Source organism: Thamnophis sirtalis, unplaced genomic scaffold, assembly GCF_051295495.1.
Source record: "Thamnophis sirtalis isolate CommonGarterSnake01/CBP01778 unplaced genomic scaffold, rThaSir2_p1.2 scaffold_1, whole genome shotgun sequence".
Taxonomy (NCBI): Eukaryota; Metazoa; Chordata; class Lepidosauria; order Squamata; family Natricidae; genus Thamnophis; species Thamnophis sirtalis.
In genome coordinates this window covers 78784138-78804015 of record NW_028261381.1, presented here as the reverse complement: position 1 = coordinate 78804015, position 19878 = coordinate 78784138, and the positions used below count along the sequence as shown (strand labels likewise).

The 19878-nt window shown below is 38.2% G+C and overlaps 1 protein-coding gene across 6 annotated transcripts in view; it reads left to right on the top strand.

Annotated features, from left to right (window-relative positions):
* The window catches only part of OSBPL5 (oxysterol binding protein like 5), a 125748-nt gene that overhangs the window by 84961 nt on the left and 20909 nt on the right, over positions 1-19878 (top strand). For all 6 annotated transcript variants that reach the window (XM_087716976.1, XM_087716993.1, XM_087717006.1 and 3 more), the window contains 2 exons: positions 8959-9043; positions 16416-16587. In XM_087716976.1, coding sequence (XP_087573102.1) covers positions 8959-9043; positions 16416-16587 — 257 coding nt within the window. The remainder of the gene's footprint in view (positions 1-8958; positions 9044-16415; positions 16588-19878) is intronic.

The following is a 19878-nucleotide window of genomic DNA, read 5'->3' as shown; positions in this document are numbered from 1 at the left end:
GTTTGAAAACAATTCTGGACCTCTGGGATACCAGAGTAGTCAAATTATATCTGCCTAAGTATATTTGAAAGCATAGTAAATGTGGTATTTTTTCCCATTGTGATTCTGTGGAGTTTTTGTGTGATCCACTTAACCTATTTACAGGGCCCTTGCCTCATCAAACCTTCTAGCTGCTGGGACCAAGGATTGGTCCTGACCATATATGATATTAAATTAATTGTAAAGAGTATAAAATAATGGATATTTCTGAGTATAACATGTGGAAGATGAGGCATAAAAATACCTAAAGATATATAAATGTGTTGGATGGGGGTGAATATGCCTCTTTTATTGTTAGAGCCAAAAACTACAGAAATATAATATATATAAAGAAACTAGTGTATCAAGTAGCTTAACAGCTAGTCTATAAAAATCTGATTAATAAGGAAGTTATGTACTATAAAATGCAAAATAGTGGAATGGTCCCTGCTCCACATAAAAATGAAATCTTGTCATTCATATGATATTGTGGGGCTTCAAAAACTGAGCTGATTAAGATTTGATTGAGCTTCTGCTTCAGAGGAAATGATGAAGTGACTTCTGGATTTTCTTCCTCTAGAACAGGGGTGTCAAACTCGACTTCATTGAGGGTTGTGTGTTTTCATTGAGGGTTGTGTGTGACCTGAGGAAGCCGGGTTGGCATGGCCAGGTTGGGCGTGGGCAATTCAATGACACTCATGTCGCGACAGCCTCCTGCACCCCTCTGCCAGGGAAAATGGAGTTCAAGATATCTGTTTTTGCTGGCAGAGGGTTGCAGGAGGCCATCACAACTGAAAACAGAGCTTGAGCTGCATGTGCCCCCCCCCCCCGAGCTCCATTTTCATTGGCAGAGGCACTGTGGGCCAGTCCTTCACTGTGGGCCAGGGCTGCCCCACGGGCCAGATCTAAGCACCCCATGGTTCTAATCCAGCCCGCAGCCTTGAGTTTGACGCCCCTGTTCTAGAATCAGAACACTGTGCACCTTGGTTGCCCGCCTTAGTTTCTGCTCATTCACAGTCACGGGATACAGTGTGGAAATAAGGAAAATGGAGTCAGGATTCTCCTGTTGATCAGCTAAATGGCCCTTCCTCTTCACTCTTCCTTGTTCATTGAAATCACAAGAGACAGCTATGAGGGCACTTGTAGTGACATAAAAGTTCAATAGAAGCTACAAGGGATGTGAAAATTGGTTGTGTAAAAGTGCCCTGTGACTGGAGTGGGGAGTTTCCCAAGTTCCTTATATAAAGATAAGAAAGACAGGGCAGGTAGCATTGGGTGACTTCACACTAAATTATAATAGATTTTGGTTGATAGCAATAGCACTTAGACTTATATACCACTTCTCAGTGCTTTACAGCCCTCTCTAAGCAGTTTGCAGTGTTAGCATATTACCCCAAACAATCTGGTCCTCATTTTACTGACCTCGGAAGGATGGAAGGCTGAGTCAACCTTGAGCAGAGTGTGATTTGAATTGTGAACTGCAGCTAGCAGTCAGCAGAAGTAGCCTGCGGTACTGCACTCTAACCACTGGGCTACCTTGGCTCGTGATGTTGATATCCAGATATTGTGATTGGTAGATGCAGCTAATGACAAAGTATAATGTGTATTTCCAATCAGTTGCAGCTTATGGAACAAACCATGATTAAGCAAATTATGATTAACATAGTATGTAGACATAGGCCAACACAGTCTATATCTGTAATGTAGAGAAAAACCATGGATATTTGTCAGCAGAAAACCAACAATGGAAGTTCTGTATGGAACTAAACGTTTCACCACAATAGTACCATTTATATGAATGCAGTCAGGTTTAATAGGGTAAAATCCCATGCTAAGCAATCCAATAGCAGCTTTTTGCAGGCTGTGGAAAGATTCCCAGCCCCTTGTGATTCTCTGAAACAGTTTCTTCAGCAGAAATGCCACATTGGATTTCATCTCAGATCCATAACTTGAGCATTTTAGGTAGCCTCTCGTTTTTATCAGAATTTAACATGACATTTCCCCCCCTTCGATTCAGTCAGTCTTGTCTAATAGAAAGCCATCTCCATTACCATAATACCTTTGACATTATGCAGGCCCTTCTGCACATAAAGAGATTATTGCTGTAATGGCCTGCACTACTTCTATTTATATATAGGCAAGAAATGAAATACCCTAAGTTGCAAGTAAATATGATTTGCGTCCAGGGTGTGATTAATGAGAGGGGCCTTGCCAGCTCTGGGGAGGTGTGGAAAATAATACGTGCCTTAGTCTTCCAGAGGAGTGTCCCTGAAGCACGCACACTTGTATGGGGCACATTGATAAGACTAACAACTCAGCAGGCTGGCAGCAGAGACCCTGTGAAGAGGATTTTCACTTTAGATTAATGTGGCACTGTGCTCATTCAGGCTCCAGAGATTTTTGGCTTCATAGCGCACTATGCAGTTTTTCTCACCGGAGATCTGTCAAAATGGAATAGCAGCCCTCCAGATGAAATTCTTCTGACTGACCTGCCCCTCCCAAATAGTATCGTTTCTGTCAAAAACATTGTTAGGAAATGAACTTCATTGGTAAATTTTAACTCTTAGATTAAAATGAAAATCACACTGTTCCTGTTCTTGTAGGAGTATGAAATTCTAAAATGCCACTGTTCCCAAAAGGTTAATGTCACTGAATGAAGGGATGCTAAATGATCTAACTAATTTGAAGAAGCAGCTCTTAATATTACTCCAGTCTCTCCCTTCATTTTTGTTATCCTCAAAGCTATTTCTAGAGCCGAGGTGGTGCAGTGGTTAAATGCAGCACCGCAGGCTACTTCAGCTGACTGCAGTTCTGCAGTTCGGCTGTTCAAATCTCACCGGCTCAGGGTTGACTCAGCCTTCCATCCTTCCGAGGTGGGTAAAATGAGGACCCGGATTGTTGTTGGGGGCAATATGCTGACTCTGTAAACCGCTTAGCGAGGGCTGAAAGCCCTATGAAGCGGTATATAAGTCTAACTGCTATTGCTATTGCTATTCTAATTATATCATTTCACTGATAATACAAATCATTTTTAAACTCATTTGGTTCATTTTAGTAGCATATCTTGCGTGAATTGGTTTTTGTTTTGAAAAGTGTTTTATTTTTAAAGGAAATTGGAAGGGCCAACCTAGTCACAAACTCATATTTGTTATTCCTCTGTTCATCCCATTCATGTACAGAGCAAGGGATGCTGGGAAGGGCACTCTTGTTTTTTCACATCCAAAGGGATGTGAACATCCAAAGGGAACTGAATGTAGAATTTACCTGCTTTCTATAGGAATCCAGAAACTAAGCAACACTATTAGAGAGCTATTCTTCTACTTAAAACTCTTAGCGGGAAAGAGTTTGCCCAAGGCGTTTTTCAAGCTCAGCAACTTTGAGATGCAATTCCCAGGTTTCCCTAGCCATGCATGCATTCTGGGAGCTGAAGTCTGCACATCTGGTCTAAATGATTGTTTTGCAGCAGTTCGTAGAGCTGGGCTTGGAGAAAAATACATTCCTTGGCTCCCGCCAAGGGTTCTTTTTGATTAGAGATCCTCCTGCTCTTCTGTCATGCAGAAGAGAATTTGCCTGAATGACATGCAGGCAAATGTAGTTTTTCCTATTCAGCTTTAATTCTTCCAATTCAAAGTATAGGCTTTTCCCCATAGTTTATAAATTATGTACATGAACAAAATTATATTTTATATAAAATATAAAATTATATTTTATACTCTTCCTGCAGATCCAGTCAACTCTTACTTACATTTTTACTCCTGTTTTCCTTTAAGGAAAATTTTATATTTTTATATGGATTGATGGAATGATTTATTTGCCATATATAGACACCTTTGCAAAACAATTCAGGGCAGCATACAATTAAAAACAATTCCACCACACCCCAAAACCAAACTGTGATGATATATAGTAAAATACTTTAACCTGTCATGCGATTTTGTAAGAGGCTAATTTGGATAGTGATTGTAAGAGGCTAATTTGGATAGCTAATTTGTAAGAGGCTAATTTGGGTAGTACTCAAATTGTGCTATCAATATTGAGTAAACCACAGTTTGTAGACTTCCACATCAGTGGTGGGATTCAAATATTTTACTACTGGTTCTGTGGGCGTGGCTTTGTGGGACTGGCAGGGGAAGGATACTGCAAAATCCTCATTCCCTCCCCACTCTCAAAATTTCCACTAGCGGTTCTACAGAACCTATCAGAACTGGCTGAATACCACCTCTGTTCCACATGCTAAACTATGAATTATAGTTTGCAAAGCACATTGGCAAAGTTTACATAAGCAAAGGACATTGTGTACACATAGCTTGTGATTTACCTAAAGCTGTGTGAAGGTGGGATAGTTTGAGCCAAGCCTTATTAGTCCAAATTCAAGGATTTGTTGTTTTCCATACTCCATAAAACCTAATCAAATGAAGAGCTTGATTTTGTAGTTTGTGGATGGAATGGTGAGGCACCAAATATGGTAATATAGAAGACTTGCTGGGGAAACGGTTTGAATTGCTGAAGCTGTATATTTTCTGACCTACTTTTTAATGACTTAATGACATTTCTGGCAGAGAATGAGTGCATTGTATATCCCGCTCCCCCAGCAAAGGCCAGGCAGGTGTGTATGTGTGTGTGCTGTCTTTTACTGGATGGTTTTATGAAAGAAACTAAAGATATCTCTATGGTAACATAAGAGATAATTTGAACAAGAGTTGCAAAGTTCATCCCTCAACAGTACAGTGGCTTGTAATGCTACTGCTGACATTAATAAGATCTGACAGCTTTCCTTGTGATTTTTCTCTTTCCCTAGATATAATATAGGAGCTGAGTGTAGGAAACATTCAATGATTTCTTGATATGATTTTTTTAAAGGAATGTGGCAGGGGAAGAATGATACTGACATTTTAAAAATGAAGTAAATAAGGGCTTGAAGTCATTTCTGTGTAGGCAATGGTTAGAATGAATTTATCTGTTAAATGCATGAACAATCAAGTACAATAAGCTATTATAGATTTCTAACCTAGGTATAAGTACTATTGATCTAAGTGGAATTTGCTTGGAATTAAAAATGAGTAATCTGAAGTGTTCCAGACGTTATGTAGAGAACAGTTCTTCCATTCCTTATCTTTGATGGTGGCTGGTGATGATTGATGTCATTTGGCGGCTAAAACATCTGGAGAACACTTGATTACCTGCCCTATGATATCCCAGTTCCACCATGAAATTGCTAGCAGCATTCCATCTGTAGTAATTAAGTAAGGATTTGGCTAATGTACTGCATGTGAGTTATTTTTTAATATTGTAAAGGCAGGAATGTCAAGTCTAATGCAAGTGGCCAAGACCAAAGAAGGGGGGGAGGCAAGAACAGATTCTATTAAGGAAGTTTTAATGCTTATTTGGGGTAAATACAGGATTTTGGAAATTCTAAGAGGAATTTCCCACCTTGCTTTATAGTGAATTAATTAAGGGAGAAGCTCAGTGAGTGATTTGAACACTTTTCTCTATATTTCTTGGCACCTGGACTAAATTGCCAGCCAGTGGCTGAGTCACCTTCTGTCTCTTGATTGTTGGTGTCTACTGTCTCTTCCATTCCCTTCCCAGCTTCTCCACAATCTCTCACTAGGAGAAATGCCAAGTACAATGATTTATGAAATTGAGAAAAATTGCCTTGAAGGATGGTTAAAAATAGTAAAATAGAATAGAGGCTTCCCCAAGTTAAAATTGCTCACTCGCTGCACATATAGACAAATAGCAGAATTGCAGTTCTGTCATGTGCCATTAAATACATGATGTTGCTTTCCATAAAAGTGAATGAGAGTACAGCATTCACTTTCCATTCAAAAGTAAATGAGAGAGTACTCGGAAGCTAGACAGAGAGTTGCCATGTGCAAATTCCCTAAATAAATAAAATATTTATAAAATATTACCGTTGGTCATTTGACCTGCTTGTCTTGAGTTCAGCCACCTTTGGAAGGGCACATGTATTAATCCTTGCTTTAAAGAAAATACTAGGAGCCATTGCTGCAAATAATCTTTGGGATTAAAACATAGATTTGCTGCATTCATATGTCATAGTAAACCTCAGTGTAATCAAAGAACTGGTTTGGTTTGCTGAATTAGAAGTGGGAGACCATGAACTCTAGTGCAACTGGATGACTTTTATTAGCCCAACCTACTTCACACTGTTTTAGGGAAAATAGAAGGAAGGAACATATTTTGCTGCCTTGAATCATAGGAAATATAGGCAAGATATAAATCTGTCTGGAAATAGAGGTGAGATATAAATCTGTCTGGTTTAAATTTATTGCAATTGTCTATAAAATACCGTTTTTTAAGACAGGAACTTACACAGTGTTGAAATGAAGCCTGATGCTGATCTGGCTTTTTTCTTCCTAGCCACTGGATGAGCAAAAAAAATTTCAAACCATATTAATGGAATTGTGTGGAAATCCAAATGTTGCCATAATGAAACATTGACTGTATGTTTACTGCTTGGTAGGAGTGAACGATAGGCATGTTTTTCTGTTACATGGTTTTTCTATTCATTAGCAAGAGGAAAAAGAAGGGAATAAATAAACTTCTAGGGAAGAGAACAGATTGTGGATGGTTGAACCTATAGGCTGTCAAAGTATCTAGGCACGCAACGCACCCATGTAAATTGGAAACAAAAATAGTCATCTTCGAAATAAAAGCAATGTAGTTGTATTGCATGCATGGGCATACCCTTACTTATTTACTTTGATCAATAATTTCCAGTTGACCTCAGGCTGCCTAGGCAGGGACAGCCAAAGGACTGGATGTGGCACCTTGGGGTGGGGGTGGGGGGGCGGTGTAAAATGCCCTGATCTAGGCCAGGATAATTTATCTGTGGAGGTGCATCTGTACCCCAGTAAACAATGGTTGAATAGGCTCATCTGCCCCTCTTAGATTTTGTGGGGCTTAGAATAACGCTGCCATACAAACCCCTATTCATAATACAGTCCTGTATTGCATTTATCACAAGAAACATAAAGAACATTTGGATGTAGTCGGAACATATTAGGATGGACAATTAGGCTGAAAATTAAACCATTCATTAAAACCTCTATTATTATACTGAAACAGAACAAAAGGTGGTGGAATTCAAAACTGCCATATACAGGTAGTCCTCGACTTACAACAGTTCATTTAGTAACCATTCAAAGTTACAACAGGACTGAAAAAAGTAACTTATGATCATTTTTCACACTTACCACTCTTACAACATCCCCGTGGTCACGTGATTTACATTTGAATGCTTGACAACTGACTCACATTTATGACAGTTGGAATATCCCAAGATCATGTGATCACCTTTTGCGACCTTCTGACAAGCAAAGTGAATGGGAAGCCAGATTCAGTTAACAACCATGTTACTAATTTAACAACTGCAATGATTCACTTAACAACTGTGGCAAGAATAATCATAAAATGGGGCAAACTCACTTAGCAAATGTTTCACTTAGCAACATAAATTTTGGGTTCAATTGTGGTCATAACTCGAGGACCACCTGTAGTTTAAAAATAAGGAACTACATTCCAGCTCCAGCATTAGCATGGGTTTAAGATCACCTCCAACCTAACTATATTCTCTCACATTGTGTAATCTGTAAGGCTGATTTCAATTAATCTGTCCATGAAGTGGCAGAAGAATGAGGAACCACCTAAAGGGTCACCATGATAACTACTCAGTGCCCTTTTACATTATGCATTAACTAGAAATAGCCAGTGCAAAAGTTTATACGAGTTCAAGTTATGATCAAATAAAAACATTAAGGATCCTTCAAACTCTACTGCAGAGTTAATGGTTGCAGAGGCCTTTCTAGTCTTCAGAATCAGAGCTCTTATGTTAAGTATTCTTCAGACACTGATAACTAAGTTATCAAGAGGAAATATTGTAAAAATAATTGGACACCTTTCTTTGTTGCACAACTTTTCTGACCTCATCATAGGGTTCTCATTTTCTTCCACTGAAAACGTTCATTGTTACATTAGGTGTTTTGCTTACATTATGTGCAGTAATTGAAAGTGTATTTTTAAAAGAATCCTGATTTATTTTAGGTGAGAAATTGATTTAGTGACATGAGAGGTGTAGAATTGTTCTGTGCTCTTGTACAATTGATTGCCCACATGCTGATCCATCTTGAAAAATCATCAGTTTAAAAGATAGAAAACACTTAAAATCAGTGCATACACAAAGATGCTGAGGACACAGCCTCCAACTTGTAGTGTACCTGTAATGTACACTTGTTTTTATGGTCCTTGGCCAGGGGTTGGGGACCCCTGGTCCAGGGGCATTCTCCAATGTTGCAATCATAAGGTACCAAGCCGCCCAGATCACTATCATATGAAATTCATGTTCATACAAGATATGTGACTTGTACTGAACAGGCTTTATGAATATCTGCTGCTATAGGTTTGTGGGTTTTGTAAAGGGGAATGGGCATTTTACACTTAAAACTATTTTTTATCTTTGTATAGAGACATGAGCAATTGATTCTGTATTCTATTATATAGAAATAGTTAAATTTTGGTATATTGCCATGATATGAATATGTGCAAAGCAAGGATCTAATCCTCCTACCAAATATATTTTGCTGAAAATTTTAACCTTAGTTAATTCCATTTTGTGATTGCCTGAGCATTTCCCAATAAGATGTTAGTTACTATTCCATTTTAAATAAAATAGGCATGTCTGATGATGTACCAATTATCAATTTTAAAATTGCAAACATGTTTCCCAGATGTCAGAATTTGTCTGTCTCGGTTATTTTAAACTTGCTGTTCCAACTAAAGACAAAATATAATTGTATAATTTTCACTTATTTGAAACCTAAAAAGAATATCATTGAAAATGCCAAGTAAAGAAGATAACATTGAAATACACATTTTGTGGTAAAAAAAAGTTTCTTTTCATTTCACAAATTGTTCCAGGGTCCAAAGGGAGAGAATGTAGGGTCAATCACTCAACCTCTTCCAAGCAGCTACTTGATCTTCAGGGCAGCTTCTGAATCAGACGGTGAGTTTTGTCCTTTCTTTGTTGGCTGACATAATTTATCAACTTCCCACAACCCAGGAAAGTTTTTGCAATTACAATTCAATTACATTGAAATTTCCAATATATTCAAGCAGTTGTAATTTTAAAAGATGAATAAATTACAACCTTGTTACAAGTAGGTTACACTGGGATGCAAAGGACTTGTTTTCATCCTCTAGGTTGCAACAGACACAAGCTTTGTGTTGTCTAAGTTGGAAGATGGGTGAAAGCAGTTGAAGTGCATTTTCACTGTAAAGTTCACCTAAAATAGGGAAAAGAACCAGCCACATTCTGTTACCATTTCTCATCCTTCATTCCACTTCACTGCTTGCCCATCATAGAGAACAGAAAATGCTAGTGTTTGCTGTTGCCATAAATATCAGATTTTCCGATTCCTTATTACAAAAGGAGATTATCTTCTCTTAATATTAACATATTATCTTTGTGCATCATATGCAAACCATGATTCCTTTGTTTGCCTCTATAGGTTGTTGCAAAGGCAACTTTTCAGTGAGAGCATGGATCTACCCAAGTGCTTTTCCCAGTGTTGTGATTTTTATTTTTGATACAATTTTAGTTAGTGTTGAAGTGACATTAGTTCCCTGCAATATATATTCTTCCTCTCTGCCTCTTTTTACAATTGTTATTCAGAGAGATCATGGTTTCATTGTACTGCTAAACAACAGGTGTTTCAAAATGCAAAGGAATGGAAGTTCAAGCATATGAAAGCATGCACTAATTGTTTTGGTTTTAAACTTGATTATTATATACACCACAAACATTTAAAAAGGCTGAATTTAGAGCAGATAGCCACAGGGCTGTAGTAAGATGGCCGCAAACAGCTTCTATGTCTTGTACAATTAACACATTTTATTTTAGTGTTTGATTTCTGTCCATGCATTAAATACAGTGGTTTCCTCAATTTACTCTAGTTTGGTGCTATTGAGAATGAACTGTGTTTTAAAAAAATACTGTCCTTGCTGTGATTCACATGAAAGGAGGTTCCATTGTAGAACCTGAGTCTCTCTTGAGAGTGGGCGGCATACAAAATTTAATTAATAAATAAATAAACAAACAAACAAACCTGCTTTGGTCTACAACCTTTTTTGTTACATTTTAAAAAATAGTTTACATTATGAGTTCAGTCAAAATATATTACAGTACTATATTCTATTTGAATTGTTTAACATATGAAATATTATCTAAGTAAACTTAATTGCTCTTGCTGAAATATAATTTCATATTCAGTTATAAGTACATTTACAAGTATATTTTTCTGTAAATTAAAAACTATAAATGTGGAATGGTAACATATTTGCAAAATTGCTGTTATAATTTAAAGGCTTCTGCTATTTTTTTCATCAATGCTTTGAATCAAGCAGTGTTTCTTCTGTGATCATCGTTTTAATCTCTAATGTTTATAACTTTCTCAGGCAGTGCTTTTTTCATAGGGAAGAGATCTTCATTTCCTATAATATTACACATTTCAGAAAAAAACCAAAATGCTTTCCTTCCATTCTGACAAATCAATTGTCTTTTAGATCACTCACATTAAGTGAAATAATATAATTTTTGTTTTATTGGTTTTTAATTTTATAATCAGAATGTCAGTTGAACCACATATGTATTGGCCTGAAATCAGATTTTTATTTGGTTACAAATAATAGGTTAGGCTACATTTCTGTTGTCAGTTAACAGCATAGCTCCCTGCATACTGATACCAAAATGTCTTATTGAACTAAATGCTAGGTTCTCCCAAATCACAGGACACTGGTAGTCCTTGAGTTATGACTGCTCATTTAACAACCATTTGAAGTGACAGTGGCCCCTGAAAGAGTGCTTGACAACTTGCAAAGCACTTCCAACCTTTGTAAAATGTCATGCTGCCAATCCCACATGATCTGAGTGATTGGTAAGCTGTTCGCACTTAAAACTGGTTGGGAAGAAGTGCCCCACAATTATTTGATTGCCATTTGCAGTTGTTTCTGCCAGCTTCTCCAGAAAGTCAATAGGAGTTGGAGCCCAATGTTACATGTAGACAGAAGTAGGCAGGATCTTCTGTTCCTTCTCTTTTTGATAGTTTGTTTTTCTTCCTTGATATAAACTCTTTTTCTCCAACTGAACAAGATCATCTGGTTTACTGTGAATTAAAGGATTTCACCCTCAGTCACTTTACCATATTTTTGTTTCATAAAATGCTCATGAGCATAAGACACACCTAGGTTTAGAGGAGGAAAACAAAACAAAATCTGCTTCTGCCACCTTTACAGCAAGCAGCCTGGTAAATTTCAGCATGTTATCGCAACCCCAGCATGTGGCTTGTCAGCGCTCTGCTCCGTTGTACCCATCACTGGTCAGCTGAGTGACGGCTGGATCCCTGCCTCGCCAATCAGCATCACCGATCAGTGGTCTGGCTGACAGGAAACACTGCCATTGCTTGTTGCCTCCTCCGGGGAATGCTGGAGCCTTCACTGGAGCAGCAGCGAATGGCAGCAGTGATGCCCGTCGCCTGGAACAGCTGATCGGCGGCATTCTGGGAGGCCGATCCAACTGTCGAGCAGCTGTTCTAGGCATTGAGGATCACTGCCGCCGTTCACGCTGCTCCAGTGAAGGCTCCAGCGTTCTCGGCAGAGGCAGCAGATATGGAGGAGGCAGCAATGGCAGCGTACCTGGGGAGCAGGTGCAACAGCAGCGACAGGCAGCAGCGACGAATGGTGGCAGCAATCCCTGTGGCCTAGAACAGCTGATTGCATGGATCAGCCTCCTGGAATACCACCGATTAGCTGTTCCAGGCGGTGGGGATTACGGCCGCTGTTCGCCGCTGCTGCTTCTCGTTGCTGCCCCACCACCCACCCTCCCCCCACATATGACAAACCACCATGGGCCTGTCAGTGACGCAATAGTCGCTCCATAAGATGCACAGACATTTCCACCCACTTTTTTGGCGGGGCGGGGAGTGTGTCTTATGGAGCGAAAAATACAGTAAGTCAATTTCCAAATTTTTCTGAATTGGGACACTGAGCTTTCATCCTCTGGAAATCCTAAATTCCTAGAGGATTCTCTAAGACTTTGATTGATTGATTAATTAGAGATGAAAATTGCCTTTTTAGTATAGCAAAAATGAATATAAAATGTTTGGGGATAAACAGAGTTTTCAGACTTCTTGTTTTTTTAATTACTACCCTACATTTTGTGAGGAAAACTTTACTGAATACTTTTCTACTGGTGCTTTAACTTTTGTTTTGTTTCTTTTCCCAAGATAGCTGCAACACATAATTAATTTTGGAAAGATAGTAGTTCACAAAATGACAGGGTATTTCAAATATTGCTCCCAAATCTGCCCATGGAAAAGAAATGAAAACCAACCAGTCCCTCAGGCTTTTGAGGCAATTGAGTATCTCCGGTGGGTGGCTGCCTATCAATCTAAATCTTAAAAGCTATTATCTCCTTCAGGATCACTTTAACAGCCCTTCTGTTTTATCTTGAATTACAAATCAAGGTACTTCATAATTCTTGGTAATTCTGCCAGAGGAGACTAGATGCAGGTTTTTTTTCCTAAGGACTTTCATCCTGATGCCACCTTGGGAAAAACTGAAATAATTAGTCATATAATTCTTTTTTGACTAAGATAGATTGGGTTGACCTGTCTTATTGCCAGTAGCCTAAAGGCTTCATTTTAATTGTTAGCAGCTGGATATAATAAACCTTATGAAATCAAGAAGCAGATGTTTGTATTTATCTCCCTACTTGGACCTCCATATCCTTGAAACGTCTTGAAACTGAATTTTTCTGTGAAGTGGCAGATTGAGTGAAATGCAATTATTTTCACATTTGTGTCTTGTCTTTCCTTCAGCCTAACAATTCACTTTTTAAAAACCACAGAGTGGCCAAAAGTTTGCTCCCTTTTTATAAGCCACCAACTCTCTTTATCCCATGAGCATTTCATGTCATGTCTCATATGGCTTGTTGTTACTGCATTTCTCGATAGATGACGCATCATGGAATAACAGTCCAACAATACATAAGTGACATTGTCCATTCAGATGTGATCAATGCTAAATGGGTAAAAGAGAATAGGTTAAGACCAATTTATAGCATAATAATTTTATTCCAAATCGATTTTCGGTAGAAATTGCTCTCAAGAAAGTAACCATGGACATATACTTGCAGCTTCAGTTTGCTTTTATGATTCAGCAAAGTTTTGGATCCAGTTGCCTTGGGTCTCTTAAATCACCGTGAAAACTGTATTGGAGAAAAAAATGTAAGGCCGAAATTGTGGATCTAAAACTGCATTGTTTTCAGCCATTAAATTCTATACAAGATTTTCAACATTCATTGGTTTGGGAACCACTACTATTTGTTACTTATGTTACTGATGCCATTATTATACATTATTCTGATAAATACAAAGTACATGTGTGCAATGACATGTGCCTGCATGGACACACACACACACACACACACACACACACACACACACACACACACACACAGTCTCTCTCTCTCTCTGTGTGTGTCTCTGTTTCTCTCTATCTCCCTCCCTCCCCCTCTGTCTTTATTCAGGTACTGGTTTTGGTCTACTCTATACCATATCCAGAAAAGGTAAATTAACGTCCAATACCTCACCAACACTTAAAGTTGTAGGTCAGCATAATCTAGAGACCATTATCAGATAACAGCACATCAGCATATCCCCAAGTCTCCACTAGAGTAAGACAGCAACAATCCATTTCCATGCTTTTGCCCAGAAAACTAGAGACATATCCATGATGTCACCAGGGGAAGTCACCAGAATAGCAGGCTTTAGTTATACAATTATTTTTATATTGTGTATGCTAGAAGGACCCAATAAATCATTATCAGATCATCATCATCATCATCATCATCATCATCATCATCATCATCATCATCATCATCTCCTGTTTTTGGAGAATTCTGCTTAATAGCAAATATAAGAAAATGGTATTTTGATAAATGGATAATATTTATTATAATACTTATCCATTTATCAAACAACCACATACATGTGATAAGGCAGAAATAGAGCGCAATAGAAAAAAGTATATTTCTAAAGGATCCAGAAATTCTGTTTGATGTTCAGAAAAAAAAATTAGAGGTGTTAATGCACAGTTTTTGCTTTTCAACAAATAGAAATTGCTTGGCTTTGCAGGAACCATAACAAATGTTTTCTTTTTTCAGCTGTAGTCTACAATTAAAACATGTTCTGTAAGCTTGTGTCTTCTTTATTTTTAAGGGACTGGACCGTAGATATACTTGTGTATTCTCCACAGTGTCATTATTTAATATTACATGTTACATTTCACCAGATTAACCAAGACCAACTTTGCATATTGGTTTTCATCCATTGTACTGTTTGTGAAGTATATGAGGCAAAAAGGCATTACAGAAAGAGTTGTACTGTGTTTTTAAGTCTCAAGTACAGATATTTAGAAAAAACATGGATACCACAGTTACTCTTACTATTATAAATAAAAGAATCTTGCCTACATAAGTATTAATATTTTTATGTACAATGTTTCAAAATATACACAAATTCGTACAGATAAAACAAGCAGGATGCAGTCCTTCAATAAGGATAATGAAAACAGTGTCCTGTTAAAACATGAACTCGCCTTATTCAGTTGCAGGAAATATCATTTCTAAAATTAAAATATCAATATCTTTAATAATAGATCCAAATACTGAGCAGTGATTTTCCTACCAAGGAGTCTCAAAATGGTATTTAAAAACTAGAAAAGTTTAGTGAACACCGGACTACTGTCAATGTAAGTTTATGCCAGAATAATGATCATGAACAGGTTGAAAAGTGCTGCTGCTTTTTGACAATAGAAATTATAATCAAATAAGATCAAATCAATAAATAATCTTACAGTAATACAGCTATTGTTATATTAGAGATACAGCTCCATCTATCGGAGATAAGATGGTACTGTTGTATATAAGCTACCTTTTCTCAATTCAACCCTGCTTTGAATCAGAGCTAGGACACCAAGATATGGAGACAGAAATAACACTCCTGGGAGAGTTTGAGCAGTCCTTCTCACAATTTGCTGCAGAGATCAGGAAGGCCTTCAAATAAGGAGCTATCTGTGGCAAGACTGAGGCAAAGTAGCAGCAGAAGGACAAGATAAGCAGCTTTATCTTGTCTTCAGAGAATTGAACTTAAATGTTCCTTCCTGTTCTGTCCTCGGTGCTTTTTGTGGTGTGTATGTGGGTCTCCCCGGTCCCCTGTATTGCCTAATTTATGTCACTGAGCCAGGTAATTGGCAATCTGTGTACCTTCTTTTATCCAGCAGCTGCATTGAAGACTTTTTCCTTGGTCTTTCTTAATAAGAAATTCTGAGCGGGAGCTTCATTTTTATTCGCTTTTGATTCTATCCACACCTTCCAAGTTGAATATGCTTCTAAAGCAAGACTGTCAAGTCCACGGTCCGGATGCATCATGCACTGGCCATGCCCACACCCGATTTAGCGAAGGCGGGAAAAGTCCCGATACATCACATGATGCTGCCGTGATGACACAAGTTTGACACCCCTGTTCTAAAGTTTTAGATATATCATGAAACCAGAGCTGTGGTAAAAATCCATTTATCAGGAGAGAGTGTCAAATTTTCTTTATAATGCACCAGAAACATTAAGCCTGATGGATATCTCTTATATAATTTGAGGTATTTCCAAATTTTACATATATGCAAAATATGGCCATTTTGGAAATAGAAATAGTCAAGTTTAAATGCCAATCTTCTACTTAATACATTTTTCTTTACATCGTATGTATATATCCCAGCAATCTTTCATTTTTGTTACATTTATTTTTAAAAATCTTCTCTGTTCTTCTGCAGGTAAATCTAGAATGTATTAATCTTTCTGCAAGGCTTGGCTCTTAGCTAGCATACAGTGTGCTTCGTATTATTAGCCTTATTCTACTATTGCCATTAATTGCTAGATTTTTTTTAGGCTTCTTTTATGACTCACGGCAAGTTTAGGAATTTTGATGGAGACTAAACAAAACTGGTGGCAACGCTTTTATTTACCAGAACTGATTTCCCATCTTTTTCTCTTTGCCCATACCCTTCCTTTTAACTCTTGGTTTTGGTAAGGTTTAGCTTAATTTTTAATGGTGTGAATTGAATATTTGCTCTCAGTGTTCACTGGTGGAGAATTATGTTGAACCCTCATTTTTATTCTTTGTTGATAGAGTATTATTCATCACATTTTCTTTAAAGGAAAAAAAAGTAGGCTGACTTTTCATTGGTTAAATGTTGCCAGTGTGTAATTGGAAACAGTCATTGTTGTGCATTGCCAGTTTGACTGCTTTGCTTCTGTTTCATAGGTCGATGCTGGTTAGATGCCCTGGAATTGGCCTTGCGCTGCTCCAGCCTCTTCAGGCTAAGTGCTTCTAAGCAAGCGAAAGATGGAGATCTGAATTGCTCAAATGATTCTTCACACGCTGCGCTGTACAACTTGCTCCACACAGCGACGGTCTCAGATCAGGAACTTTTCCAGTAAGAATGAGCTTCTTTCAACTGTATATATTCTGAAGTTGGAAATGCTTCCTACATGGAAGTGGTCTTCCCCGCTCCCAATTAATCCACTATTATCTCTTGTCTAATTGATCAAACTATAGTAGAGTGATTTCTTTCCTTATGAAAAAGAAAAATGAAAGGATAAATAGGATAGACTTGGGTTAGGGAAGTTGGCTGCATCGTTGCTTCTCCATATTATAAATTTCCAGTATTTTCTTTTGGGAAATTTTTTAGCAAGTTGCACCAAAATGTTATGCATGTATACTCAAAAGTGACGCTTCTAACAAAGAATGTATATATATGTAACCTTCGATGGAATCTATTTAGTTTCTTCCACTAATAAAATTGTTTCTGGCACTAGAACCAAGAACAAAACATATATGGTCATCTAAACAATATTCTTTGTTATATATTTTTTGTATTATATTTTCTGTAATAATGTTAGAATGTATCATCCACTTGCTGCTTTGGAATCAATTCTGGATTGTGTATTCACCCACCATTTCCCATGTCTGCATTGCCCATAGTAGCAAGAATGGATAATGGCCATTTGTTTAGATCAGGTGATTGTTTTTCCCACATGGCCACATGGAAAACTGGCACTGTTGTGGAGGGCCAAACTAATAGGGCTGCTGCTATCACTGCCGCCACTACCACCACCGTAGTCATTGCCGCAGGCCACACAAAAATAGCCAAAGGACCAGATGTAGCTCATGGGCCATAGAATGCCCAGATTTCATTTAGATGGCTATAAAAACATTTAAGTATAAGTATAATCTTTATTGTCATTGTACTTAAATACAATGAAATTAATTTTATTGAGTATAATCTTTATTGTCATTGTACTTAAATACAATGAAATTGGTTATTTATTTATTTATTTAAATATTTATTGGTTTATTGGTTATTTATTTCAGGAATAAATTAGGAAAGACTAAGGCAATCTAAAATAGCACCACATTCAAAAGCAACTTCCTTCAGAATCTTAGTGACTGGGAAATGACAGTAGCAGTGGTGGGTTGTAGGCGGTACACCCCTGTACGGGCGTATCAGTGCCTGCCGGGAGCACCGGGTACCGTTCCGTTCTGGTGCTCCAGAGGGCCAGTCCCAGCCGCCCTTGTTACTTACCTGCATTTGAAGGAAACAGGCCATTTGTACATGTGTGCACAGCGTACGGAGCCTGCGCAATGCTCCACTGAGCGGCTGGAGCATTGCAGAGGTGTCAGGGAGCATCCTAGGAGGTAAGGGCACATGCGCATGCACTGCGTGCATTCATGTGGTGGCTGCTGGGCCCCGTTGCACCGTACCGGTTGCAACAGGATCCAGAACGCACCACTGGACCGTAGAGAATTACTTTTGCTTTTGATTCCTTTTTTTTTTTGATTCTCTGAAGTAACTTGCCTGGCCACTTTGGATGCTGACCTCTTTGGTCTGATCTAGCTATGCATCTGCAGCATTCATATGTTCACAGTATAATCCAGAAAGTGAATGTTCAGATAGCTGATCTTCCAGAATATCTAACCATTCTAGATATATCAGTTAAGGTATCATGCAGGGATAAACCCTCCAGTTAAATAACATCTCCTTAAGAAAGTAAGCTAATTATTCTGACATGATCTCATTATTAGGTCACTTAATTACACTTAATGCCTTTTCAGATTATTTAACATAGTCTTGAAGGGAAGAGTCGCAGACATGATGATTTAAAGAATCAGTCATTAATTCTTGGATCGTTTTGCTCCTCAGTGTTTATTGCATCTCTGTGCTGGCTAATTGCTTTCTCTCAATTAAAACTGCTTTGAGTGAGAAATGGAGATTAATGCACCCCTTTTCTGATTATTATTATTATTGCACACATATAGCATCCTGTCCAAATGGCTTGAATATTTCTCTAATAATGAAAGTTTCCTATTAATGAAGAATCCTGCTGCCAGCTAATAAAGGGATTCTTTACACAGCATTTTGATTTCGTAGTTTGGATTATGCCTTACTACATCTATTATATGATTGTAGATTATTTTATTTCATAATCTATCACAGTGGTAGTCAACCTGGTCCCTACCGCCCGCTAGTGGGCGTTCCAGCTTTCATGGTGGGCGGTAGGGGTTTTGTCTGATACTGAAGCATTTTCCTTTTTTAAAATTTAATTGACTTTTTAAAAAAAATTCATAGCATTATTTAAAAACATTTTCATTAAGTTTTCATAAAATCACCATTACTGTGGAACCGGTGGGCGGTTAGAAAATTTTACTACTAACAGAGATACAAAAGTGGGCGGTAGGTATAAAAAGGTTGACTACCCCTGATCTATCATAAGGTGCTAGATCAGTGATGGTTGACCTTTTCCGGACTGAGTGCCCAAAGCATGTGTGCACGCCCAAACCCTCAAAATACAATGCGCACATGACCCCTGCGCATGTGCCCCACCCCCTGCGTATCCACATGCCCCCTGCCCATGTACGCGTGGGCCCCACATGTGCCCTGCCCCTTATGCATGTGTGGCAGGGACCCAAAGACCAGCTGGCTGGCAGGAGGTGCCCATGCGTGTGCAACATAGCTAAACTGGGGCGACAGCTTGCATGCCCACAGAGAGGGTGCTGCTTGCCAACTATGGCATGCATGCCATAGGTTTGCCATCATGGTGCTGGTCATTCCCCAATCCTATTATATTGTTACCCATATCAACAAATATATTACACACTTGCTTTGGGGAAATAATCTGTTTTCCTTTAATTAGAGGTTTTTGATTGTTAATGTCTATTTGACCATTAGACAGTCACCAGCTCCATATTTCCAGCAGGTGGAAGGTCTAAAATAAGGAGGTTTGGTCAATAGATTGCCATGGAGACAGTCTTCTGAAATAGGGGGTGTGCCTATATGTTCTGTGTTGTGTTCACATTCTGAGAGGTGCTTCCTTCAAATTCTGGCAACATATTGTATAGCTATAATAATTAAGGAGGATCTGAATAAAGATTTTATTTTTTCACTACCATTCTATTCCAATTATAGCAGTTTTTCTTTATTGTGAGATGCAAAGAAGATTTATCTGAGTCTAAAGAATCTGTCATCAACCATCTTTTGCAGATGAAAGAAATGTAAATATATCATGTTGAAGGAAATGGCAAGCACTTTTCCTTTTAATGATTAATAGCCTGAGTTAAGAGCCAAGAAGTACTCAGTTCCATTCTTAATATTGGTTATGAAACCTGCCAATAATCCTAGAGACAAATAAAATAGGATTGGATTTCAAAAGTTATTCTGCCAACTTAT